Source organism: Bos javanicus, chromosome 3, assembly GCF_032452875.1.
Source record: "Bos javanicus breed banteng chromosome 3, ARS-OSU_banteng_1.0, whole genome shotgun sequence".
NCBI classification, from domain to species: Eukaryota; Metazoa; Chordata; class Mammalia; order Artiodactyla; family Bovidae; genus Bos; species Bos javanicus.
Window position 1 is genome coordinate 6,195,854 of NC_083870.1, and position 23,271 is coordinate 6,219,124.

At 38.8% G+C, this 23,271-nt stretch overlaps 1 protein-coding gene across 1 annotated transcript in view; it reads left to right on the forward strand.

Annotated features, from left to right (window-relative positions):
- Positions 1-11,024, forward strand: part of RGS5 (regulator of G protein signaling 5) — a 58,041-nt gene extending 47,017 nt beyond the window's left edge. Inside the window, exons 4-5 of the mRNA XM_061399970.1 lie at positions 1,060-1,226; positions 5,796-11,024. Coding sequence (XP_061255954.1) covers positions 1,060-1,226; positions 5,796-5,957 — 329 coding nt within the window. The 3' untranslated portion in view covers positions 5,958-11,024. The remainder of the gene's footprint in view (positions 1-1,059; positions 1,227-5,795) is intronic.
- The last annotated feature ends 12,247 nt before the right edge of the window (positions 11,025-23,271 follow it).

Consider the following 23,271-nt stretch of genomic DNA (forward strand, 5'->3'; position numbering starts at 1 on the left):
TATATAGGCTTCCTTGGTGGCTCAGACAGTAAAGAATCTGCCCTCAATGCAGGAGACCTGGGTTTACAAGCTGAAATATATTCTACATGAGCAACGGTACTCTGAAAACAGAACCACAACAGTCATACTTACACTTAATTTAATATGTGTTAAAGACTGATGTTTCACTGATGGGTGTAGTAACTGCTCTACATGTGGGCCCCCTTCATCAGGGCTCTACCACTCCTCCTTCAGGTCTCCTGTCTCACTTTCTCATATAGGCCGTCTCTAAATGTAAAATCAGGTTAGGACCCTTTTACTACTCTTACTATCTTTCATATTGCTTTCTTTTGTTGTGTACACATTTTTTGTATGTGTTTCATCATTTTCTTTTCTACCTCCCCAGAATCTTTCACTGGGGCAAGTAGCATGTCTATTTTACTTACCATAATTCCTGGAACATAGTATTTGTTCCAAAAATCAACTTTAGAAAGAAAAAAACTGAGTAGTTGATACATGAGAGTAAACATTAATATTCCTTACACTACCAAATCAAGTTTTCAGTGTATTTTTTTCTTTTTGGTAACTGGTAAGTATCCAGAATGGCATTAGTGCTCACAATGTTCCTCAATGCTATGTACAGTTAAACTTTCATCACCCAAATACAGACTGTCTGTATTTGAATCCCAGCTCTGCCACTTACCAGCTGGTTAACTAATAGAAAGTTACTTGATCTGTCTGACCTCATTTGTAAAATAGGCTATAGCAGCCTCTGCCTCTTAGGTTTGTAATGGTTAACAAATGAGTTAACTTTAGTAAGGTTCTTACGCAAATAACAGAAATGTGTTACAAATAAACCTAGGCTACAACATTGGATATAGTGATAGACAGATGATAGATACAGATATACATATAGATATATACAGATATACAGATAGATACAGATATACATATAGATATATACAGATATACAGATAGATACAGATATACATATAGATATATACAGATATACAGATAGATACAGATATAGATACAGATCAGATAGAATACATTTCCTCAAATAACCTTTTTCCTTGCTAGATGGACTGGCCAGCTTCAAAAGTTTCCTGAAGTCTGAATTCAGTGAGGAGAATCTTGAGTTCTGGATGGCCTGTGAAGATTACAAGAAGATCAAGTCCCCTGTCAAGATGGCTGAGACGGCAAAGAAAATTTATGAAGAATTCATCCAAGTGGAGGCTCCTAAAGAGGTTGGTCCTGACTGGAAGGTGGGTGAGAGTGGTCAATGGGGGTCAGCTCAACCACTTCCCAGGAAGGATTTCCATCTACAATACATTGTGCAGCTAAAGGTAATTCCTATTTGAAAGTGGGCCACCTTTCTTAAACACCTACTGAACGCAAAGGGAGAGCAATACAATCAAGCAGATGTGAACTTGAACTCTGTTTAGACCACTTTCTAAGCAGTATGGGTCTCTCTTAGTAGCATGTAATCACAAATGAGGATAATACAGGTTGTATGATCTTGGGTGACGTACTCAGTCTCTCTGAACTTAGTTTCTTTCTTTGGGAGAATGAGGATAATGAAGACTATTTTGCAGGATTGTTGTGAGGATGAAATTAAACCGTGGATGTGAAAATACATATCTCAGCATTTGAACAAATTAATGTCTGATGAATGTTTCTATTACTTCACCTTTTCCCCTTTCTCCTTTCCTCCTTCCTTTTCTTTTTTGGTGAAAATTCTCTCTTTTCCATCCCATTCTCCACCACCCTCTGGTCTCCCCTAGGGCTTTTTCATTTACTCTCTGATCTGGACAAGGTTTCTACTCATGAAAACCAAATAATCACACGGTAACAATGCTACAGATGTTGGAGGACAATACAATATTAATTAACTCTTAAAGATGTGTGTTGATTTCAAAGAGGCTTTAGGGCAGTTTATCTGCCCTTTCCTATTTGTAAAACTGAATTGAAAAGATTTTTTGTGGAATTCAGGATGGCCTCAGCAAGACCCATTCATCGTGTTTTGGTCAGGTCACTGATTTCACATTGCACACTGTAATCCAATCTGGACATCAAACATTTCATCAAAATTTGGGATCAGGTACAGAGGTAATCTGAGCAAACCCTTTAGGCAGGCAGTAATTAACTTAAAATGATTTGAGAGAGGGAAACCCTAATATCTTTTTTCTCTCACAGGTGTTCTAGACTCTTGAGGTTCTATCATTTGAGACTTATTCTTTTGGTAATGCATTACTCATCACTGATCCTTTTTAAAGGGCAACTTTATCTGAATGGATTATTATAATCTAATAATCAAATTAGATTATATACCTAATGCCAACAGATGAGCCACCTCCATGACATAGGAGGTGGAGGTGAGGAGCAGAGGGTATAGAGTACTACTGGTCAAGTTGAGAAAGTGAGAATCCTAGCACGCACCTGGGTTTAGTCTTACTGAGGGAATTTTGGAATCCTCCCTAGATCCCCTCTTCTACCCCTCAGTCTCACACCCCATGCATATGTATTGGCTTTCCCCTACTTCTGATGGCCTTTGTGCTGGCCTGTTCTGTCAGCATGGAACCTCTATTTGTGATGTTACCAAGGACATTAATGTACTGTTAGTATTACATTTGACACAATTTCCTGACTTTGACTGATTTCCCATTTCCAACCTATCTTCTTACCACCTTCATTCCTCTTCACAGAAGTCTAGGATTTGAGTATATGCAAATGATGGAGATGCATCCAGGCTATTGCTAGCTGCTCTGAGCTCTAGGAAAACATTGTTCTCAAAGTTCCTTACTAGAACACTCATAGGTATCATGAAAATATGAGAAATTAAGAGTGGAGTTTCAAAATAAATAAAACCCTTGCTGAGTTACTAGAACACACAAATGATGGCCTTCATTATAAGGACGTTTGGGCTCTAATTAAAATAATTTTGGTCTCCATTCTCTGAGTTGAGCATCAGAGGGATGTAAATCCCACTCCTGTTACATAATAAATACTCTGTGAATGTTTGTGAGATGAATGGATGCAAATATACCAACTCCAGACCTTTCTTGATGTATGACTTTGGGCAAGTTTCTAACTAAAGCTTTTTAATTCTCAATTCTCTTTAATTGTAATAATTTCATGTATGTGTGTGGTATGTGTATATATACATGCTGCTGCTGCTAAGTCGCTTCAGTCATGTCCGACTCTGTGCGACCCCATAGACGGCAGCCCACCAGGCTCCCCCGTCCCTGGGATTCTCCAGGCAAGAACACTGGAGTGGGTTGCCATTTCCTTCTCCAATGTGTATATACCTAGAGGACGTTTAATAAATTGTAGCTATTGTTTTAAAAATTAACTTGCATTTTGACAAAAATTTATGATTTCACTTTTTAAAACGTTTTATTTATGTACTTATTTTTACTTATTTTTTACCATTTATTTTTGGTTGCACTGGGTCTTCATTGCTGTGTGTGGGCCTTCCCTAGTGTGACAAGCAGGGGCTACTCTTCCTTGCAGCGCGTTGCGATAGCTTCTCTCGTTGCAGAGCACAGGCTCTTGGCGCAGACTTCAGTAGTTGAAGCGCACAGGCTCAGTAGCTGCGGCTTGCAGGCTCTAGAATACAGGCTCCATTGTTGTGGTGCGTGGTCTTAGTTGCTCTGCTGCATATAGAATCTTCCCATACCAGGGACTGAACCTATGTCTTCTGCGTTAGCAGGCGGATTCTTATCCACTGTACCACCAGGGAAGGCCTACTATTTCATTTTGATGAATACCCGAATGACCTGTATAACAAGTTTACCCAGGCAAATAGTAATCTACATTTTCTTTATCTGAATATTCACTTCAGTTCTTTAATATCAGGAACTGAAGGAGAGATACAGTGGTAAAAAATTGGAACTAAGATTTAAAAATGAGAAGTTACCCTGTGTAGTTTGATAAACAGATAATTTATATACTAAAAACTGTCATGTCTGTATCTTAATAAAAATTTTTTTCTTTGCCCAGTAGTGTACAGAGGAGTATATATCAAAATGATTCATTAGAGGAGCCCATGCACATAAAAATAGTAAGAAAAAATAGCTGTTACGTGTGCAACTCTTAGCAACCCCGTGGACTGCAACCTACCAGGCTCCTCCATCCATGGGATTTTCCAGGCAAGAGTACTGGAGTGGGGTACCATTGCCTTCTCCCATTTATGTGTTAGAGAGGTTAAAATATGTATCACTTCTTTAAAAAACATATCAATTCTTTAAAAAATAGGATTAATAGATAGCTTTATAATTGTTAGAGATTTTATAATTTTTAGCTTTAAAATTTTCAACTATTTTGGCTGATGAGCAGTCTGGCTGCTCATCTAGTTCAGTATATATTAAAGAGAAGGAAGAAGCATTGCTTTAGTGTGGCAGGAAGAATAACAGACTGTTCCTCATTAGCTGTTTGTAGGCATATAAATTGACCTCTTTGGATCTTGGAGTCTTCACCTTTGAAGACAGACATCTGACTACCTCACCTTTGAGGCCGTTTCCAGCACAGTCTGTGAAGTCTTCCACCATTCCTGCATAAAACACACAGGTTGCTCTCACCTGTGGAAAGCACATCATAGCCTCAACTCACTTTGTCCTGGACCTTCGATCACAGACACTCATGTCTGTTCTGGCCTGGCTGTCTCCAGTCACACCTTTGTCCCTGACTCTGACCTAAAGACACTCCATAATTCTTTGAGCCCAGATAGCTTTTCTCAGTATCAAGAAACTTTAGCAGCCCAGGAGAGACCCAAACACTTCCTAATGTTTCAGTTCAGAACCATTGGTTGATTTGGGTTTTGTTTCTTTCTTCTGTACACTCAGGTAAAAGAGTCATTGGAATAACAACATGATAAACAATGATTTCTCTCAAATCATACTCAGGCAAGCCCAGGCAGGCTGTACATTGCACAAGCCCAGGGGACCATTCACATGGACCCTAGCATGAATGATGTCCCTGGGAGTGACACAGTGTAGAATGGCCCTGCATTCAGGCCAAATAAGCCATGATGCCTCCCAACACTCCAGTCTCCTGGGCAAAAGCAACATTGCTGGGCTTTTGAATCTTCTAACTAACCCTTATGATCTTGGGCAAATCGCTTTAACTCTTCTGCTCCTCAGTTGTAAGATGTGGATGTTAGTATTGCCTCTCAGAGTTGTAAGACTCAAGGAGTTCACAGTGCAGTGCTGGTGAAAGTAAAGTTCTCAGCACTCAATAAATATCAGTTGCTATTGTTATGAATGTTGTGCTAAAACCACGTGTCTTTGTTTGTTTCAGGAAAAAACCAAGTTTCCTTATTCTTCTAGAGACACGCATAAAGTCTTGGATCCCTGATTTCTCTCTCTTCATTCTCCCCATTAGGGGTCAAACCAAATGCTGTGGTAGGAAGACTATGGGATTAGGCAGCAGGATACCTAGATTCAAATTCTGAGTCTCTGCCTTCAAATACATTTATTAGCTCTGTGATCTTGAAGTCCCTATCTATCTGTCTTTCGCCTAGAAAAGGAAAGACTCATTTTTTAGGGTTATTGAGAAGCTTATATGAGGTCTGCCTGAATGAGTTGTTTATTTCTAACACTGGGTGCCTAATACTGGTTAGATCGTAATCTGAGTCATACATTTGTTGAAGCACCAGCTGCCTTACCCTACTGTATATAAAATAGAAGTGATAAGCTATTCTAATTTCCTATGCCTCTCTTCCCCTCATGCGTTATGTGAGAAACACTTTTCTCCCTACCCCTCCTCAAATCCCACAACCTGGGCTGACTCAGTGATCCCTGTTTTCTGGCTCACAGGTGAATATTGATCACTTCACGAAGGAAATCACAGTGAAGAATTTGGTGGAGCCTTCCCCAAGTAGCTTTGACGTGGCCCAGAAAAGAATCCATGCTCTGATGGAGAAGGATTCGCTGCCTCGCTTTGTGCGCTCTGAATTTTATCAGGAGTTCATCAAGTAGCAATGCAGTCAGGCTGTGAGAAGCATCCTGAGAGTTATTTCATCCATAATCACCCTGCACTTTCCAGCAACCCACATATCTTCCTATAGCAGCTTGCTCAAAGAGTCTTAGATGGAAAGCCCCAGGGAGGGTTGCTTACTCTTTTGCCCACATTGTTTTGGATAATTATCTATTGCCCCAATGTCTTCCTTTTCCAGTTTCCCCTTCCTGCCCCTGTTCTCAATTAAGCTCTACTCTTGTAGGTTGTTGTGAAACTCAGTCAGAACAACAGAAAAACTCTACTTAGGGAAACATAAAGCAGAAATATGATATCATTGAATGTGGTTCCACTTGGTAATGGATTGCCATCTAAATTGGGATGAAAAAGAATATGGACGTGGAAAAATCAATTTCAAGTGAGATTAATTGATCTCATTTGTTGTCTTAATTCTGATCCAGGAAGGCCACTCATTATTTTCTGAATTTGGTTAGTAAAATGTGGTAGGCATTTTATGAGGCAACCACTATTTGATTTTTTTAAGCAAATACATCATTCAAAACATTGGTCTTCCTTTGAGACCATCTTTGTGTTAACTAGAGATTATAAACAAGAGATACAGCCAAGAATATATTGTGTTTTTATAAAATCAATCTGAACACAATCCATGGGGCTTCTTATAATTCCCTCAGACCTTCCCACACATAAAGTTACCAAATTCTGTACTAAATCAGTGACCTGAGATTGCCAATGGACTGCTTTATAAACGTATCTATGCCTCTAAAAGTAGGCCCAAGGTTTCCATTTTCAAATTAGTTAAAATTTGTGTGAGTGCAAAATTCCAAAATTGCTTACTCCAATCATGTAAAACACAAACATGCTGCTCATTGCAGTGGTCTTCCTCCTCAATATCAAGAGGGCTGTATACTACAAGGGAGAAATCTTGTCAAACCTAAAAGGGGTAGTTGTCCGATGGTGCCATCGGTTTGTTAAGTACATGATGATTATCTTCAAAATAGCTAATTATCTTCAGAAAACTTAATTTGACTAAATGCAGAGACTTTCTAAGTGAGATAGAGTTTTACAGTACCCTGCATTTTGCAAAATGATCTGATCTTCTAGCAACTGCTCATTCCCCTCCTTATTTTGCTCACCATAGTAGTGAATTGTATTATAGTCAAAACACTCATTTATACCCCTAACATGCCTTCAGTTCAGTTCAGTCACTCAGTCATGTCCGACTCTTTGCAACCCCATGAATCGCAGCACGCCAGGCCTCCCTATCCATCACCAGTAACATGTCTTACATATAGCCAATTTTTAGTAGGTTTAAACTTTTAATGCTGTATTTCATTACTATAAGTCTTACTAGCATTTTTTATTATCTTTAGTAGATTTGACTAAGCAATACATAATCTAGTAATAAAGAGACCAACTGTGTATGAGGGTAACTAAGTGAGGATAGTGAGTTAATTAAAAAAGTGATTTTTAAGGGATTAATAAACATCTTAAATGTTTAAGTAGAAGATTACATTGTTTAGTCTTGTATTTCCTCCTTTTGTTTCTTTCATTTACAAAACTCCTAGTTTCACACATCTGTAACCTATTAATTCAGTTATTCACTAAGAATATTGAAAGTAAAGCAACTATATGACTGTATTCTTGGAGTAAACACTGACTACATTTGTTGGGTTTTTCTTATTTTTGTTATTTCAAAGACTAATGTGCCCTTTCTGAATACTTGCCATTTCAAACTCTGAAAATGGGTTGGAGTGACTGGGTCTAGTGCCAACAGTTGCTAGTCTGGTATGAGTTCATTCATATGTGTCAATATTGCTCACTTCAAAGAAACTCCATTGTCAAGAGGTTGACAGGCCCAGTCAACATTGAGAGCATGAAAGATAAGTTCTCACCATGTCTATTTGTGTGGGAGTGACAAGCAATTCACAAGAATTCCCAGCACGACCTTTCTCAGCATCTGTCTATGCTGACCCAAAGGGGTATAAAACCACCAATCCTATACTTGCTCAAGCAGCTAGAAAATGTAAGAACCAAAGAATCTAGGTTTTTTCTGAAATGCTTAAACATTCTTTTTAAATTTTATTTTATTTTTAAACTTTACAGTATTGTGTTAGTTTTGCCAGATATCGAAATGAATCCGCCACAGGTATACATGTGTTCCCCATCCTGAACCCTCCTCCCTCCTCCCTCCCCATACCATCCCTCTGGGTCGTCCCAGTGCACCAGCCCCAAGCATCCAGTATCGTGCATCGAACTTTGATGTCATTAAAATTTCAAATCTTTTATTCATATTATTTGAAGTAACCAAATGTTTACAAACACCCAGACAACTGACTAGAGACTAGAAAGTTCACCAAGATGGTTGATGTTACAAAGACTCAAGCTTACCGTATTCACAAATTGACTGCACATCCTATGTAAGTGGGTAGACTTGTCAGTGGAGGATAAAAAGGGCCTTGCCTTTTCATAAGCTGAAAACACAGGAGGCAGAAAAAGCAGGAAAAGCACCAGGAGGGCAGAGCTGTGAAGGCTACAAGAAGCACGAATGCCTTGCAGTCAACTGGTGACATGTAATATAAATGTAAACATGATTTTAAATTTAAAGCAGGATAAACACACACATCAGACACTCTTCTAAGTAAAAAATTAAAAGGAATATAAATATCACAGCCCCAAATGAAAGAGCAAGCATGTAAACGTCGCCCTAGAAAGTTCTTTGACATGTTTTGAGAGTGTTTTTAAACTTAGAAGAGAAAAAACTGAACTACCAAAAATTTCCATGGTAAAACAAACAAAATAGCATTCTTTCAAATTTTGGGAAGTTGGGAAAACTGGGGTGATCTTTCCAGGAAAAGAATGTGTAATGTCTGTTTATCACTTCCTTTCCCTCCTCCCCCTCCTCCGCAATCTCCCTAGAGTAAATTGCCCGGTAAAGTATGAAGCTCAGTGGAGGAGCCCTTGGTGCTGATATGTTCCTCCCTGGAGAAAATGTAACACAGTCCTGTGTAGATCTGGGATGTAGAGAGGTGGTCGATGGGAACAGGAGTACATGCTTCTCATCTTTGAGAGAAACCCAAGGTTAGGGAGGCCGGGTAACCCCCACGCCCTGCTCTGCTTGTGTTTGATATAGTTTGAGCTTGGCATCAGATTAGTATCCAAATTTGACCAGAACAAAGAGGAAGACTAACTATTCTGGAATAAGTTAGGAGACTGTGTTCCATGTTTATCTGCTAACTCAGTGCTTGTTCATATGAGCAACCACCAACACACACACAGACACCTTCTGAAATGTAGAACTGATGTGTTTCAGTAATTTTGCTTTCAAATCAGTAGAAGCAAATTTATAAACACATTTTGTGCCCCACTCCCAAAACCACCCATGTGCTCATTCTCTACTGTACAAATTACGCTTTAAGCATATTTCAGGTTTTAGTGCGTAAAGAGAAGAATTTGTTAAAGAAATTGTTTTTATTTTTGCCTTCTATAGAGCCATCAATTTTGCTTGGTTGTTGTTCTCTGTATACACCCCCTTTCAACAGAGTGGAGTTATAATTATTTCACAAAGTATAACAAATCAATTGGTAAACTAATAAACATTCTTTGTCAGGGATTTTTCAATCTATCTGTCCCATCACAAATTTGATAATTTGAGAATCATTTCAAAGCCTATTTATATTTCAGGGAAATGATTTTTACCCTTGAAATCATTCCTTCTAGTAGTCATTTTCTTTGTTTCCCAGTAATTTAGCAAGTTTGGTACAAATAGGGTCATGAGAAAAGAAAGGGGGGAAAGGAGAAGTGAGAAGTGGTGAAGAAGTAAGTGCCTAGACTTACTTACAAGGTGAGTCCATTCACTAGGAAACATTTAAGAGCAACTCCACTTGATTGAAAATCAAATAACTTTTTGGTGTCACCACCAAGATTTGCAGGAAGGCATTTCTTGAGTAACAATGAAGCTAGATGTGAAACTCCATTTTAAAATCTTAGGGAGTTTGGATTAGATATAAGAAAAAACACGGAGGCCATCCTTTCCCCAGTGGGTTTGCATGTGCCAGAGAACAGAGCATGGAGAACTCAGTTTCTAATATCTGAATGTCCAAACCCAAGGGCCAGACAACTCTCTGTAGGTTCTGGACATGAGGTCTTATTAAATCTCGGTTTATGGGTTTTCCAGTCTCTCCATTCTATTAGACAAGTGTGTGTTTAATAGTTGCTTTGGACAAGGCTCCTTAACAATTTAGCAACCACTCCCTGTGTTAAATGTATTTTCACCCAAACAGGTCATGTGGCAGATCAGAGCAATAGATATTAAAAGAAAGGCTTCCCCCAACATCCTGTAACGGAAAAGATCAAGTCTTCCAACTAAGACACTATTAGCTTTGAATGGAAACTCACAGCAGACAGTAAAGTGAAAAAGACAGATAACCAAACTTTGGAACATTGTCCTCACCTCACAGTTTAACAATAATTTTATCTTCTAGTAGAGAAGCTAAAAATTCACTCAACATTTATATCTAGTTTGATAAGTCTCTTGTTTTCTCACCTGAGAAAATTTTCCTTTCTCTTTCACACCTATGTCTCCATTTCTCTTCTCCTCTGGCATGAGGATACATTTAAAATAATTGAGTCTAACCACATTTATCTAATAACGAATACAATTAAAGCAATTAACTCCCTATCTAGAAACATGTATAAACTAAGGCATAAACAAAACAATGGGAAATGTTGCAAATTTTTCCAATGGAGAGAAGTAATCCGGATAATTTTTGCCAAAAGTTCTTTTCATATTACGTGTTATTAGAATTTGGGGGACTGAGTTTTTTTTAAGACTGCTACAACTTGCAACTCATCTTCAGGAGACCAGCCTGGAGAAAAGAGTGGAAATGAAAGTTTGGAAACTTTCATCAGCATGTATCCCATGTTTTTCATTTAGGAACAATTGTGTTTATCTTCAAATTTTGTATCCAACGTGTTGTGTACTCTGTAACTCATACTACTTGATAAAGCACCAAATATGTATCTGTAACCACAATCACATTTATTATATTAAATATGTATCTATATAACAATCTCTGATTCCTTCTTGACTCCTGAACATTCTGGATGTGAAACTCTCCCTTAAGATGGGCTGCTTTATTCACTATGCTCCTTACAACAACAGGTGGGAATATCCCTCTCCTAATAAACATCAACTGTAATACAGCTTGACATGCAAAACTCAGAAAGAGAGATAGCAAAGTGTCTGATATTCATTAACTGTTCACTACATTCCCTTGGATTCAGATGGCAACAACTTACTGATGTAAGTATTCTCTGTTAGCACTGACTCAGCTCATTATATCATTTGGATCCTGAAATAGTGAGTATATTTATTCCTTTCTCTTCCTGAACTTGTGAAAGATCTAAAATCCATGAGCCACTGCAAACAGCTCAATTCTATGACCTTAGATTTGGTGCTCAGATAGTTTAGGTAATGGGTTCAGATTATACAACTAGTGGGACTGGACTGGGTGAAAGGGGAAATTTGTATGCAGAAAAGGGGCATAAATAAAATGAGTTTACAGAAAGAAACTGATGAGAATTCATGTGAAGGGAGAGTGGGAGAGAGGAGTTGAGAGGTTAGAGAATGCCTGCTTGGTAAGTTCTCATTAACAATTCCAATATAGCAGGTATATTTAATGTAGATGCTTGAATGTAAATATTATCACTCTGAATCATTTCAGTACCATCTATTCCCCTTTTTTATTGTCATTATCTTGGATGATTTTCTGAGAAGCATTATTAGAGCAAAGATCACTAATACTTTAGTCTCCCCCACAAAGATTAAGTGATGTCTCAGGTCAGTATGTGAATCAGTGGCAGAATAAAGTTTAGAGGTCAGATTGCCTCTCAGATACCTGTCAGTTCACTAGACCAAAGGACCCACATGTGACCCCTCAGAACATTAAGATCGCTGATTCTAATTTGAATAAAATTGGATAAATTCACCCCTGCCCTAGTGGTAGTCCATTCTATCACCTATTAGTGATGTAAGCCATATTCCCCAAGCTATGTGGTCTCCAAAATCTTTTGCTAAGTTTACATTTTCTGAATCAGGAGTATCTTGAAAATTATTTTGCTCACAAACCACTTTCCAAACACCTTTAACTCTTCAGATGGCTCCCCAGTGCCTCAGTGCATTCTACACTTAAATTAGTTTTTATTTGGCAAATTCCTAGTTCAAATTCCATGCTTTTCCACTTTTCAGTCAATTTCTACTTTCTCAAGTGTTTAAATGTATTGAAACAATTAAAAACATGGATTGAAATTGTATTAAAACATCAAGCTTCTGAGGAGGCAGTCTTTGCTCAGTTCTTGGCAGCCAGCCCCACATGGCCAGGCTGCCAGGTCTCTTATTTAACGAGGTCACATTTTCAAAGTACTCTCAGCTTGAGAGAATCCTAGGTGTGAGACAGATAGGCAGGGGTGAGACAGGCAGTCACCTCCTGCAGGTGACTTTGGAAGACTTCATTATATTTTGAAGAAGTGGTGCCTTGTCTGCCACAGGAAGGACCTGTCCGTGACCTATGAGAAATAGATTCCTACCTCAGATTGTACCATTGAAAACAACACAGACACTTAAAGAGGAATTAGAGCCTAGGGGATTCAATGCATAAAGATGAACAGAGGTTGATATTTGCTTATTTCTTTTAACTGAATATATTTTTATTACTTTTTAATTTAGCAGTGAAAGCCATAGTATCTACTTGAGCTTCATTCACAATTCTACTGACCATAAGAACAGGGGTTGTTACCGAACTAGTTCTCTTTATCAAACACTCTGCAAGCCAAACATTGGATTCCAAAGTTTGTGGCCAAGGAGTTTATTCTCAAGGCAACTAAGCGATGAAATGAGAAAAGAAGTTGCAGATCTATCTCCTTGAAAGGGAGAGAGTTGGGATATTTATGGGATAAGCAGGGTGATCTTAGGCATGGGGAAAGGTGGCTGGACCTAGGGAAAAGATGAAGTAATCAGTGTTCTGCACAGCATATCTTATTTATGTACTTCTGCATATTTAAGATGGAGGTGCTTCTCATGATCTGAGGCTGGAGTTTTCCAGCCCTCTGATGTCACAATGACATTCATCAGACAACTGCACAGGCCCAGTTTTAGGGTCAGTGGCCCCCAACTACCCTTAACTGAGTTGCACTGGACAAGAGCTGACTCCAAATTCCTGAGGCTATATGAAGCTGTGAAAGCATACAATTTAAAGGCTGTGGTGACTGGGGTGGGATGGTGGGACTTCCACTCCCTGGTAGTCCAATGGTTAAGTCTTGGCCCTTCCACTGCAGGGGGCATTGGTTCCATCCTTGGTTGCGGAACTAAGATCCCACATGCTTCTTGGTGTGGCTAAAAATAAACTTAAAAGAAAAAAAAGACAGGATGCAGGGGAAACAAAAGAAGGAAAAAATAACCTAAGGTGAGCTTAAAGGCAGTTTACAAGCAGAAGGATTTTTTTTATTTTTTAATTGGAGGAAGATTGGTTTACAATATTGTGTTGGTTTCTGCAATACAACACTGTGAATCAGTCATCATTATACATACATCCCCTCCCTCGGGAGTCTCCCTCCCCTCTCCCAGTCCCATCCCTCTAGGTCATCACAGAACACTAGGCTGGGCTCCCTGTGTTATAAAGCAGCTTCCCACCAGTCACCTGCTTTACACTCGATAGTGTACATACGTCAGTGCTACTTTCTCCATTTATCACTCCCTCTCCTTCCCCCACTGGGTCCACAAGTTCATTCTGCATTTTCATTCCTTCCCTGCAAGTAGATTCATCAGTATTATTTTTCTAGATTTCTATATATGAGTTTTGGACTCTTTTCGACCCCATGGACTATAGACCACCAGGCTCCTCTGTCCTTGGAATTTTCCAGGTAAGAAAACTGGAGCGGGTTGCCATTTCCTACTCTAGGGATTTCCTGACGTAGGGAGCAAATTCGCCTCTTTTGTATCTCCTGAACTGGCAGGCAAATTCTTTACCTGCTGAGCCATTTGGGAAGCTGGTATATAAACATTAATACACAATATTTGTCTTTTTCTTTCTTAACTTCACTCTGTATAACAGGCTCTAGATTCATCCACCTCACACAGAGGAATTTTAACAAGTATCAGTTGCTCTGCAAGACCAGCTCAAGAATGCCTGTTATCCACCAGCTTCTGTCATGTCTATGAGGCATGGTTTCAGGGTGACAAGAAAAATTCAGGTTCAGAAAATGTCAGAACTGGAACAGACATTACAAATCTTCTCTTATGCTCAGGATGAAAGTCCAGTCCCCATAAAAAGGAACACATTTGAGTCAGTTCTAAGGAGGTGGATGAACCTAGAGCCTATTATCCAGAATAAAGTAAGTCAGACAGAAGAAGACAAATACCATATATTAATGTATATATATGGAATCTAGAAGGATAGTGCCAACAGTCCTATGTGCAGGACAGCAAAGGAGACACAGATGTAAAGAACAGATTTTGGACTCAGTGGGAGAAGAGGGTGGGATGATTTGAGAGAGTAACATTGAAACATGTGCATTACCATATGTAAAATAGAGAGCCAGTGTGAGTTCCATGTATGATGCAGTGCACACACAGCTGGTGCTCTGTGACAACCTGGAGGAATAGGGTGGGCTGGGAGATGGGAGGGGTGTTCAGGATGGAGGGGACACCTTATACCTATGGCTGACTCATGGTGATGCATGGCAAAAACCATCATAATATTGTAAGGCAATTATCCTCCAATTAAAATAAATTTATTTATAAAGGTCCAGTCCTCCTCTCTCCACAAAGCTTCCCTTCAGCAGAGATACCAGCAGCTAGGGGGCTGGGAGCAAAAGCACTTGAAGCTCTGGGAGCAGAGGGGGCATCCTCTTGCCTGGTCAGTCAGATCGATGAACTGCCTGGGATAACCAGTCCAGTAACATAGGTCACACACACTAAAAGCCACTCTGCTGTCCTCAGAAATTATTCTTCTCCATCTTTGTGTTAAAGATGAGAAAACTGAGGCCCATTAAGCTGAAATGATTAGTCCAAAGTTATGTGTCTGGATAACGACATACTACTTACAGAGGATCTGGTTCGCATCCTGCAGTGTTTTTCCTTTGAAACAATATTCATGTTATGCCTTATTCACATGTCTATAATAATAGGTGTTCTTAAAGTTACTATCAAAGAACTGCAAGATACTAGAGAAATGGTAGCGTAGGGTTAGTCCAGAAAAACTTCTCAAAAGTATAAAGAGTGAAAATGTTAATTGCTCCATCATGTCTGACTCTTGTGACCCTATGGGCCTGTAGACTGTTGGGCTCCTTTGTCCATGGGATTCTCCAGACAAGAATACTGGAGTGGTAGCCATTCCCTTCTCCAGGGGATCTTCCCAATCCAGGGACTGAACCTGGGTCTCATGCATTGCAGGCGGATTCTTTATCATATGAGCCACTATACTCCTTTCCATTATCCCTATAATAATTTTCCCAAACAGATATCCTTCATGCTTAACAACTACTCCTTTAGCATCTGAATGCAGAGTTCCAAAGAATAGCAAGGAGAGATAAGAAAGCCTTCCTAAGTGATCAATGCAAAGAAATAGAGGAAAACAACAGAATGGGAAAGACTAAAGAACTCTTCAAGAAAATGAGAGATACAAAGGGAACATTTCATGCAAAGATGGGCACAATAAAGGACAGAAATGGTATGGACCTAAGAGAAGCAGAAGATATTGAGAAGAGATCACAAGAATACACAGAAAACTATACAAAAAAGATCTTCATGATTCAGATAATCACGATGGGGTGATCACTCACCTACAGACAGACATCCTGTAGTGTGATGTTAACTGGGCCTTAGGAGACATCACTATGAACAAAACTAGTGGAAGTGGTGCAATTACAGCTGAGGTATTTCAAATCCTAAAGATGATGCTGTTAAACTGCTATACTCAATATGCCAGCAAATGTGGAAAACTCAGCACTGGAAAAGGTCAGTTTTCATTCCAATCCCAAAGAAAAGCAATGCCAAAGAATGTTCAAGCTACCACACAATTGCAGTCATTTCACACACTAACAAAGTAATGCTCAAAATTCTCCACGTTAGGCTTCAACAGTATGTGAACTGAAAACTTCCAGATGTTTCATTTTGATTTAGAAAAGAGGGCAGAACCAGAGATCAAATTGCCAACATCTGTTGGATCATAGAAAATGCAAGAGAGTTCCAGAAAAACATCTACATCTGCTTCATTGACTACACTAAAGACTTGGACTGTGTGGACCACAACAAACTGTGGAAAATTATTCAAGAGATGGGAATACCAGACCACCTGACCTGCCTCCTGAGAAACCTGCATGCAGGTCAAGAAGCAACAGTTAGAACTGGACATGGAACAACAGACTGGTTCCAAAATGAGAAAGGAGTGCATCAAGGCTATATGTTGTCACCTGCTTATTTAACTTATATGCAGAGCACATCATGTGAAATGCCAGGCTGAATGAAGCACAAGCTGGAGTCAAGATTGCTGGGAGAGAAATACCAGTAATCTCAGAAATGCAGATGACACTACCCTTAAGGGAGTCTGCCAGACTCCTCTGTCTATGAGATTTTTCAGGCAAGAATATTGGAGTAGATTATTATTTCCTCTTCTAGGGGAATCTTCCTGACCCAAGGATTGAACCCATGTTTCCTATGTGTCTTGTATTATAGTCAGATTCTTTATCTGCTGAGCTGTTTCAAATACTCAAGTTTTAAAAGCAAATACAAGTTCAGTTAGAAACACACCTGAGTTTCCTAGCTTGTCATTTCAAATATTTTAAATTAATAGGTAATGGTATTACATCCTCTCTCATATGGATGCCTTACACATTGCTTTTACTCTTAAAAATGTGTTGTAACTCTAAAATTTGGCTTGCCACTGCCTTAGAGAAGAGTATCCTGAATCCTTAGCCTAATACACAAAATTCTCTAGACTAGTTAGTCTTGGGTGACATCTTGCAGAACTCCAGTTCATCATGCTTCCATATGCGGTAGGCTTATGGGACAGTACATTCCTGAGATTCTCTCTGTATCACCTAGTTAACTCCTACATGTTTTTAAAGAATTAGAGTAGAGATACCATCTTCCCTGGGAAACTTCCTTTACACCCATCAAAGACATGTCCCTAAAGACTGGATAGGATAATTATGTGGAACAGTTAGGAGGTTCTCTTCTTTGACAAGTGTTGGAAAAGCAAAGGTCTCGTATTTTAACTTCTGAAAAAGTATGGACATGAAAACTTCTGATGCCCCTTTCTCCCCAAATTCCTTGGACAATCCATGAAAGGAAATGATTTGGCTTTTAATTATGCCCTCCAGAAACAGTATTCCTTCCACAACCCATCACATTTGGTGTCCAATGTGATAAACACCAAGTCTGAGAGGAAGGGAGGCTGGCACCAAGACAGACAGGAAGTCTCTGGGACCTGTTGCCTTAGACCCTTCCAGATAGGTGGCCACCTACTCATCTCTTTCAAGGCAGCTATGCATTGAATTTCCTTGGCTCTCTGGCTTTGCTCATTTTCCATGTAAGCAGGTCAGACATCTCTTAGGTTCTTTATTCCTGCACAATCCCAGACAATTTGCTAACAGTTAAAAAAATAAAAACAGAGAAAAGAAATGGGTAATTATTGAGTTTTTAATGGTGGATAGCTATTGCGACTTTTCATTCTAATAACATTTCTATTTCACTTTAAGAGAGAAACTGGAAGAGCAGGCTAATTTCACCCTTTTGGCATTTGAGGGTTGCATGTGTCTTATCTTGACAAATATTCTCAACTGAGTCCTTTGAGAATGAACAAAAATAGGTAGAAGAAGCAAAAGAGTATATATTTTTAGCTTGTGTGAGGGACCTTCTGTTTTATTTATTGGCTACCTCTTGAGTGTCTGCATGGTGAAGATAAAGGCATCTGAAATTCAAATGAAAGTGTTTACTCTGATCTTAGCTCCTCAAGATAGGCAATAGACTTCAAGAGGTTTTTAAAGATACAGATGGCGTATTTTGGTAAAAACTAAATCAATGCCTTTTTGAACTATGAGTGCAAACTTCAGAAAATTTTGTGTAGATAGTATTAGGTTTTAGAAATGAAAAAAAATGGCTTTTCTAGTTACAACCATCATTTCTTTCTTGTTGGCTCAATATATATGGTTTAGAATCAGGAAATTTGAGCTGTAGGCTAGGTTCTTCCTTTATACCATCTTGGGCAGCAGAAGTAACTCCCTGAGGCTCTTGTGTGCAAAAGCAGGACTACCTAGATTTTCTATAACACAAAGAGGTGGTGAGGAGTAAATAAAATATTATGCATGAAAACATTTTGAAATCTGTAAACTAAGGCTCTTTTCTCCTGGTCTCATTCAGGTTAGTTGGCTCCTTGATATGTCTCGCTAATGCCAATCATCAGAGGCATGAGCAGAGAAAGTAAGCAGTTCTGTAGGATAGCCAGAAGAAAAAACAAGAATATGTCCTTATCTCAGCCACATTGCTCCCTTCTTCCAGCCAATTCCTGTGACCTGAATAAAGGCTGGGGCCATATCTTATTCCTTAACATCTGTGTGTCTTGAGAGTCTAGAATATAATTTAATCAGGCCCACCAAATACATGAGATACTTTAGCCTCTTCAGTACTATATTCTACTCAATATTCTACTCAACGACCTAATAATAAATGCTGTTGTACAGATTTTCTCAACCTTATTTCACTGGATTGTCATCATAACTCTATGAAGTGGTTAAAGTAGGTAAAATTTAAATGGTCACATTACATGTGAGATATCTGAGGCTCATAAAATCTAAAGGGCTTAGCAAGGTCACACAGTTAGCATCAGCATAGCTGAGCCTAGAGTAGGGATCTTCTGGTTCTATTTTGGAGCTCATTTTTTATGCCAGACTCTATAGGGTGGAGTTAACAAACTCAGCATTAAAGCATATTTTGGGGTTTGGTAATAGAATGAAAATCTTGAATAATGTCTTTGTGATCTTTATTGAAGATTCATGGGTGAATGTGTATGCATATAAAAAATACGATTTTTCTTTTTCAATCTTCCTCTTTGGAGGTTAACATCAATAAAGTCATAGTTTGTGTAAGTGGATAAGAAAAAGAGAAGGATACAGGAGTGAATATTTTTCTGTAGTCTGTGGTCAGGTTTATTTATAATGCCTCTGCCTGGTCCCTTTTTTTAAAAAGGTGTTCTTAGATTTCAGCCAGCTGGGCCATCTGTCAAGTTTCCCTAAACCTGGGCCTCTAGACTGATATCTGATATTATACTTTTATGACCATTTGCATAAACCTGATATTGAGTGATGGGTTATATTGCTTTAGTGTGTAGTCACTGCTCACATCTGGATGTATTCTTTAACTTCTCAAATCATTTCTACATATGAGATTACATAGCTTCCTATTTCCAATTTCTCCTTCCTTAGAGTCTTTGTAGGTATCTCTGGCATGAGCAATTCTGTTTTGAGGTCAGATTATATCATTTGAGGTCATATTACATCATTCTTGGGATTAATTTCTTCTTGTCTTTTTTGACCTTGCTCTTTTTTCCCTCTTCTTTGACTCCTTTCTACTTTTTAATTTCTATCACGCAGCTTTCCAAACTAAATGTCCATCAACAGATGAATGTATACAGAGCATATGATATATATGTTAATATACATATTTCATTGTGTGTGATATATATATACACACACATAATGGAATATTACTCAGCCATGAAACAAATGAAAGAATGCCATTTGCAGCTACATGGATGGACCTAGAGATTATCATACTATGTGAAGTAAGCCAGACAGAGAAAGACAAATATCATATGATATCACTTATATGTGGAATTGTTAAAAAAAAAATGATACAACTGAACTTATTTACAAAGCAGAAATAGACCCATAGACATAGAAACCAAACTTATGGTTACCAAAGGGGAAAGGGGTGGGCAAGGAGAAATTAGAAGGTTGACGCTACTATGTATAAGGTAGATCACCAACAGGAATTATTGTATAGCACAAGGAACTATACTCAGTATTTTGTAATATCCAATAAGGGAAAAGAATATAATAAATCACTTTGCTATACACCTAAAACTAACACACCTTTGTAAATAAACTATATTTAAATAAAATGTTTGAAAAATACAATAGAATACAACTTTCATCTTACTTCAAATTTAATTTGCTTATATTCTTGGTGATTATATATATGATTTTATGATATCAGAACTTTTACTCCAATTTTTTCTCTGAGGAACTAGTAATACTCAAGGCGAGTCAGTGATAAGTTTGTGGTCACACAGCTAGAAAGGGACCACACTGGGATAGATGATAGCTGTCAATACCAAGCTTGGTGTTTCCCTTTTCCTTTCTTCTTTAGTTTTATTCTCCCTCCTTTTAACTTCAAATCAGGTTGATTTATCCTGAAGAATGCCTAGATTTTCTCTTTGCCTTCTTCAGTTTAGTTGCTCAGTCATGTCCGACTCTTTGCGACCCCATGAACTACAGCATGCCAGGCCTCCCTGTCCATCACCAACTCCCAGAGTTTACTCAAACTCATGTCCATTGAGTTGGTGATGCCATCCAACAACCTCACCCTCTGTTGTCCCATTCTCCTCCCCCCTTCAATCTTTCTCAGCATAAGGGTCTTTTCAAATGAGTCAGCTCTTCGCATCAGGTGGCCAAATTATTGGAGTTTCAGCTTCAACATCAGTCCTTCCAATGAACAGTCAGGACTGATTTCCTTTAGGATGGACTGGTTGGATCTCCTTGCAGGCCAAGAGACTCTCAAGTCTTCTCCAACACCACAGTTCAAAAGCATCAATTCTTCGGCGCTCAACTTTCTTTATAGTCCAACTCTCGCATCCGTACATGACTACTGGAAAAACCATAGCCTTAACTAGATGGACTTTTGTTGGCAAAATCATTTCTATGCTTTTTAATATGCTGTCTAGGTTGGTCATAACTTTTCTTCCATGGAGTAAGCGTCTTTTAATTTCATGGCTGCAGTCACCATCTCCAGTGATTTTGGAGCCCCCCCAAATAAAGTCTGTCACTGTTTCCACTGTTTCCCCATCATCACGAATGATGAAGTCACAGACCTTGAACATCAAAATTTGCTTGAGCTTTTTCGCTAGTAAAAAATGTTCTTCCACCCCTGCTTGAAGAGTTTGATCTCTCTAACTTAAGGAAGCAGTAATCAATTATTACTTATTAAAAGTCTATTAAAAGTGGTAAAAACTTATTTTCTAAAGAATCCTTTAGTGATGACCTATCAAGAACTGAAAAACCCAAAATGAGTTTTTTTACACTGAAGTGGAGTTGATGTATAATATATTACAGGTGTACAATACAGTGATTCACAATTTTTAAAGGAAATACTCCAATTATAGTTATTATAAAATACTTGTTACATTCCCTATGGTGTACAATATATCCTTGTAGCTTATTTTACACCAAATAGCTTGTACCTTCTAAATCCTCTGTTCTTATATTGCCCCTCCCCCTACCTCTCTTCCCCTCCCCCTCCCCCTCTCCCCCCTGGTGACAACTAGTTTGCTCTCTATATCTGTGACTCTGCTTCTTTTTTGTTATACTCACTAGTTTACAGTATTTTTAGTGTTTATCAACAGGTAAAGGAATAAAGATGTGTTATAGACAATGGAATACTATTCAGCCATAAAAATCAATGAACCTTTGCCATTTTCAGCAACATGAACAGACTTGATGGACCTTGCATTAAGAGAAATAAGTCAAACAAAGACAAATGCTGTATGATATCATTTATATGTAGAATCTAAAAAATACAACTAGTGAATATAACAAAAAAGAAGCAGACTCACACATATAGGGACCAAAAGGAGTTTTGGTCAGATGCCATTTGCTCTACACCAGGGAAATCTTTTTCAGCCAGGACTATTTCTTAATAGCCCAAAACTGAGATCAGTGAGTGACTGATGAATATTTGTGATTAATTAATATAGCATTCAATATTCTGGGGGTAGGAGATCACAGATAATGAAACCCTGGAACTCAGCTTGATTTTTTAGTGTTGGCATAACTTTATTCTGCTTTTTGACATGTGAAGACATAATGAAAAGGCATCTGCTGCTTTAACAGGATGAAGGAATGGTGGGATACAGGTCTTGGGCTAGGAGTCCTGAGATGGACGTCTGGCCTTTTCTGCTTGTGGGACTTGGGCAGATTACTTAATCTCCCTCAACTGTAAAGTGGGGATAATGGCATGTGCTTTCCCTACTGCACTGCTGATCCTGCTCACAGGACCAATTGTCTCCCTGTTCTCGCTGTCCGCACTCTTCCCTGAACCCAGGGTAAGCAAGGCATGAGCTAAGAGACTGGAAGGAGACTCAAGGAGCAATAGGAACTGCAGACACATTTATTCTCTCCTGGCTGGCATGGCAGCCATAACACAGTATCTCTCCTGGCTGACTCAGCAACCATAGGAGCAGTCACAACATAATCATGATGGAGCCATAACATAACCTCATATAACATAAACATGATGTCACTCCAATGTAGCCCCAAAGCAGCAGCAGCCAGGGCTTTCATGGTGAAGCTCACACGGGTGAACTGCATACAGCAGTCCACGGCCAAGCGAGTACCTTGTGATGCACATGCCCAGGGCTACAGATGATCTCAGTCGTTACATCACTGTGCAAAGTCACTGTTTACAGACCATGGGGCAAGAGGACATGAGAGCATGGGGTGAGAGAGCCTGACTGGCACCATCCTGTCAATTTCCCCACACCCACCTCACAAAGTTACCATGAAGGTGAATTGAGCTTCACTTTTGTCTAGCATCCAATCATTAATTTCTTTCCGCAAAAATCTGTTACGATTATAATTTATCATAGGCACAGTCCTATTCTACGTTCCTTGGGTTACACAATTAAATAAGTCATAGAGTTCATAGTTTATATGAATATAAGAAACACTGCAGTCTTGGGCAAGTTACTAAGTCTCTTGTCTCATTTTCAAAACTGGAATGCTAACAGATATCTCTTGTTTATTTCTTGAGGCTATTATGATAATGGACAGAAAGAGCTGGGCAAAATGCCTATCAAAAATTATTTTATTATCAATATCAATGTTTTAGAAAGAAAATATTAAGCAAAGGGAATTAGTCTTATTTTGTAGAAGGTGTGGTCAGAATAACACCACTCGTAAGTGGCCCTCAAGCTGAGTCTTTTAAAAATGGCTCAGTTGGGTAAAGCTGGGTAGAAGGCATTAGGAATGAAGAGGATGGATGTGGTT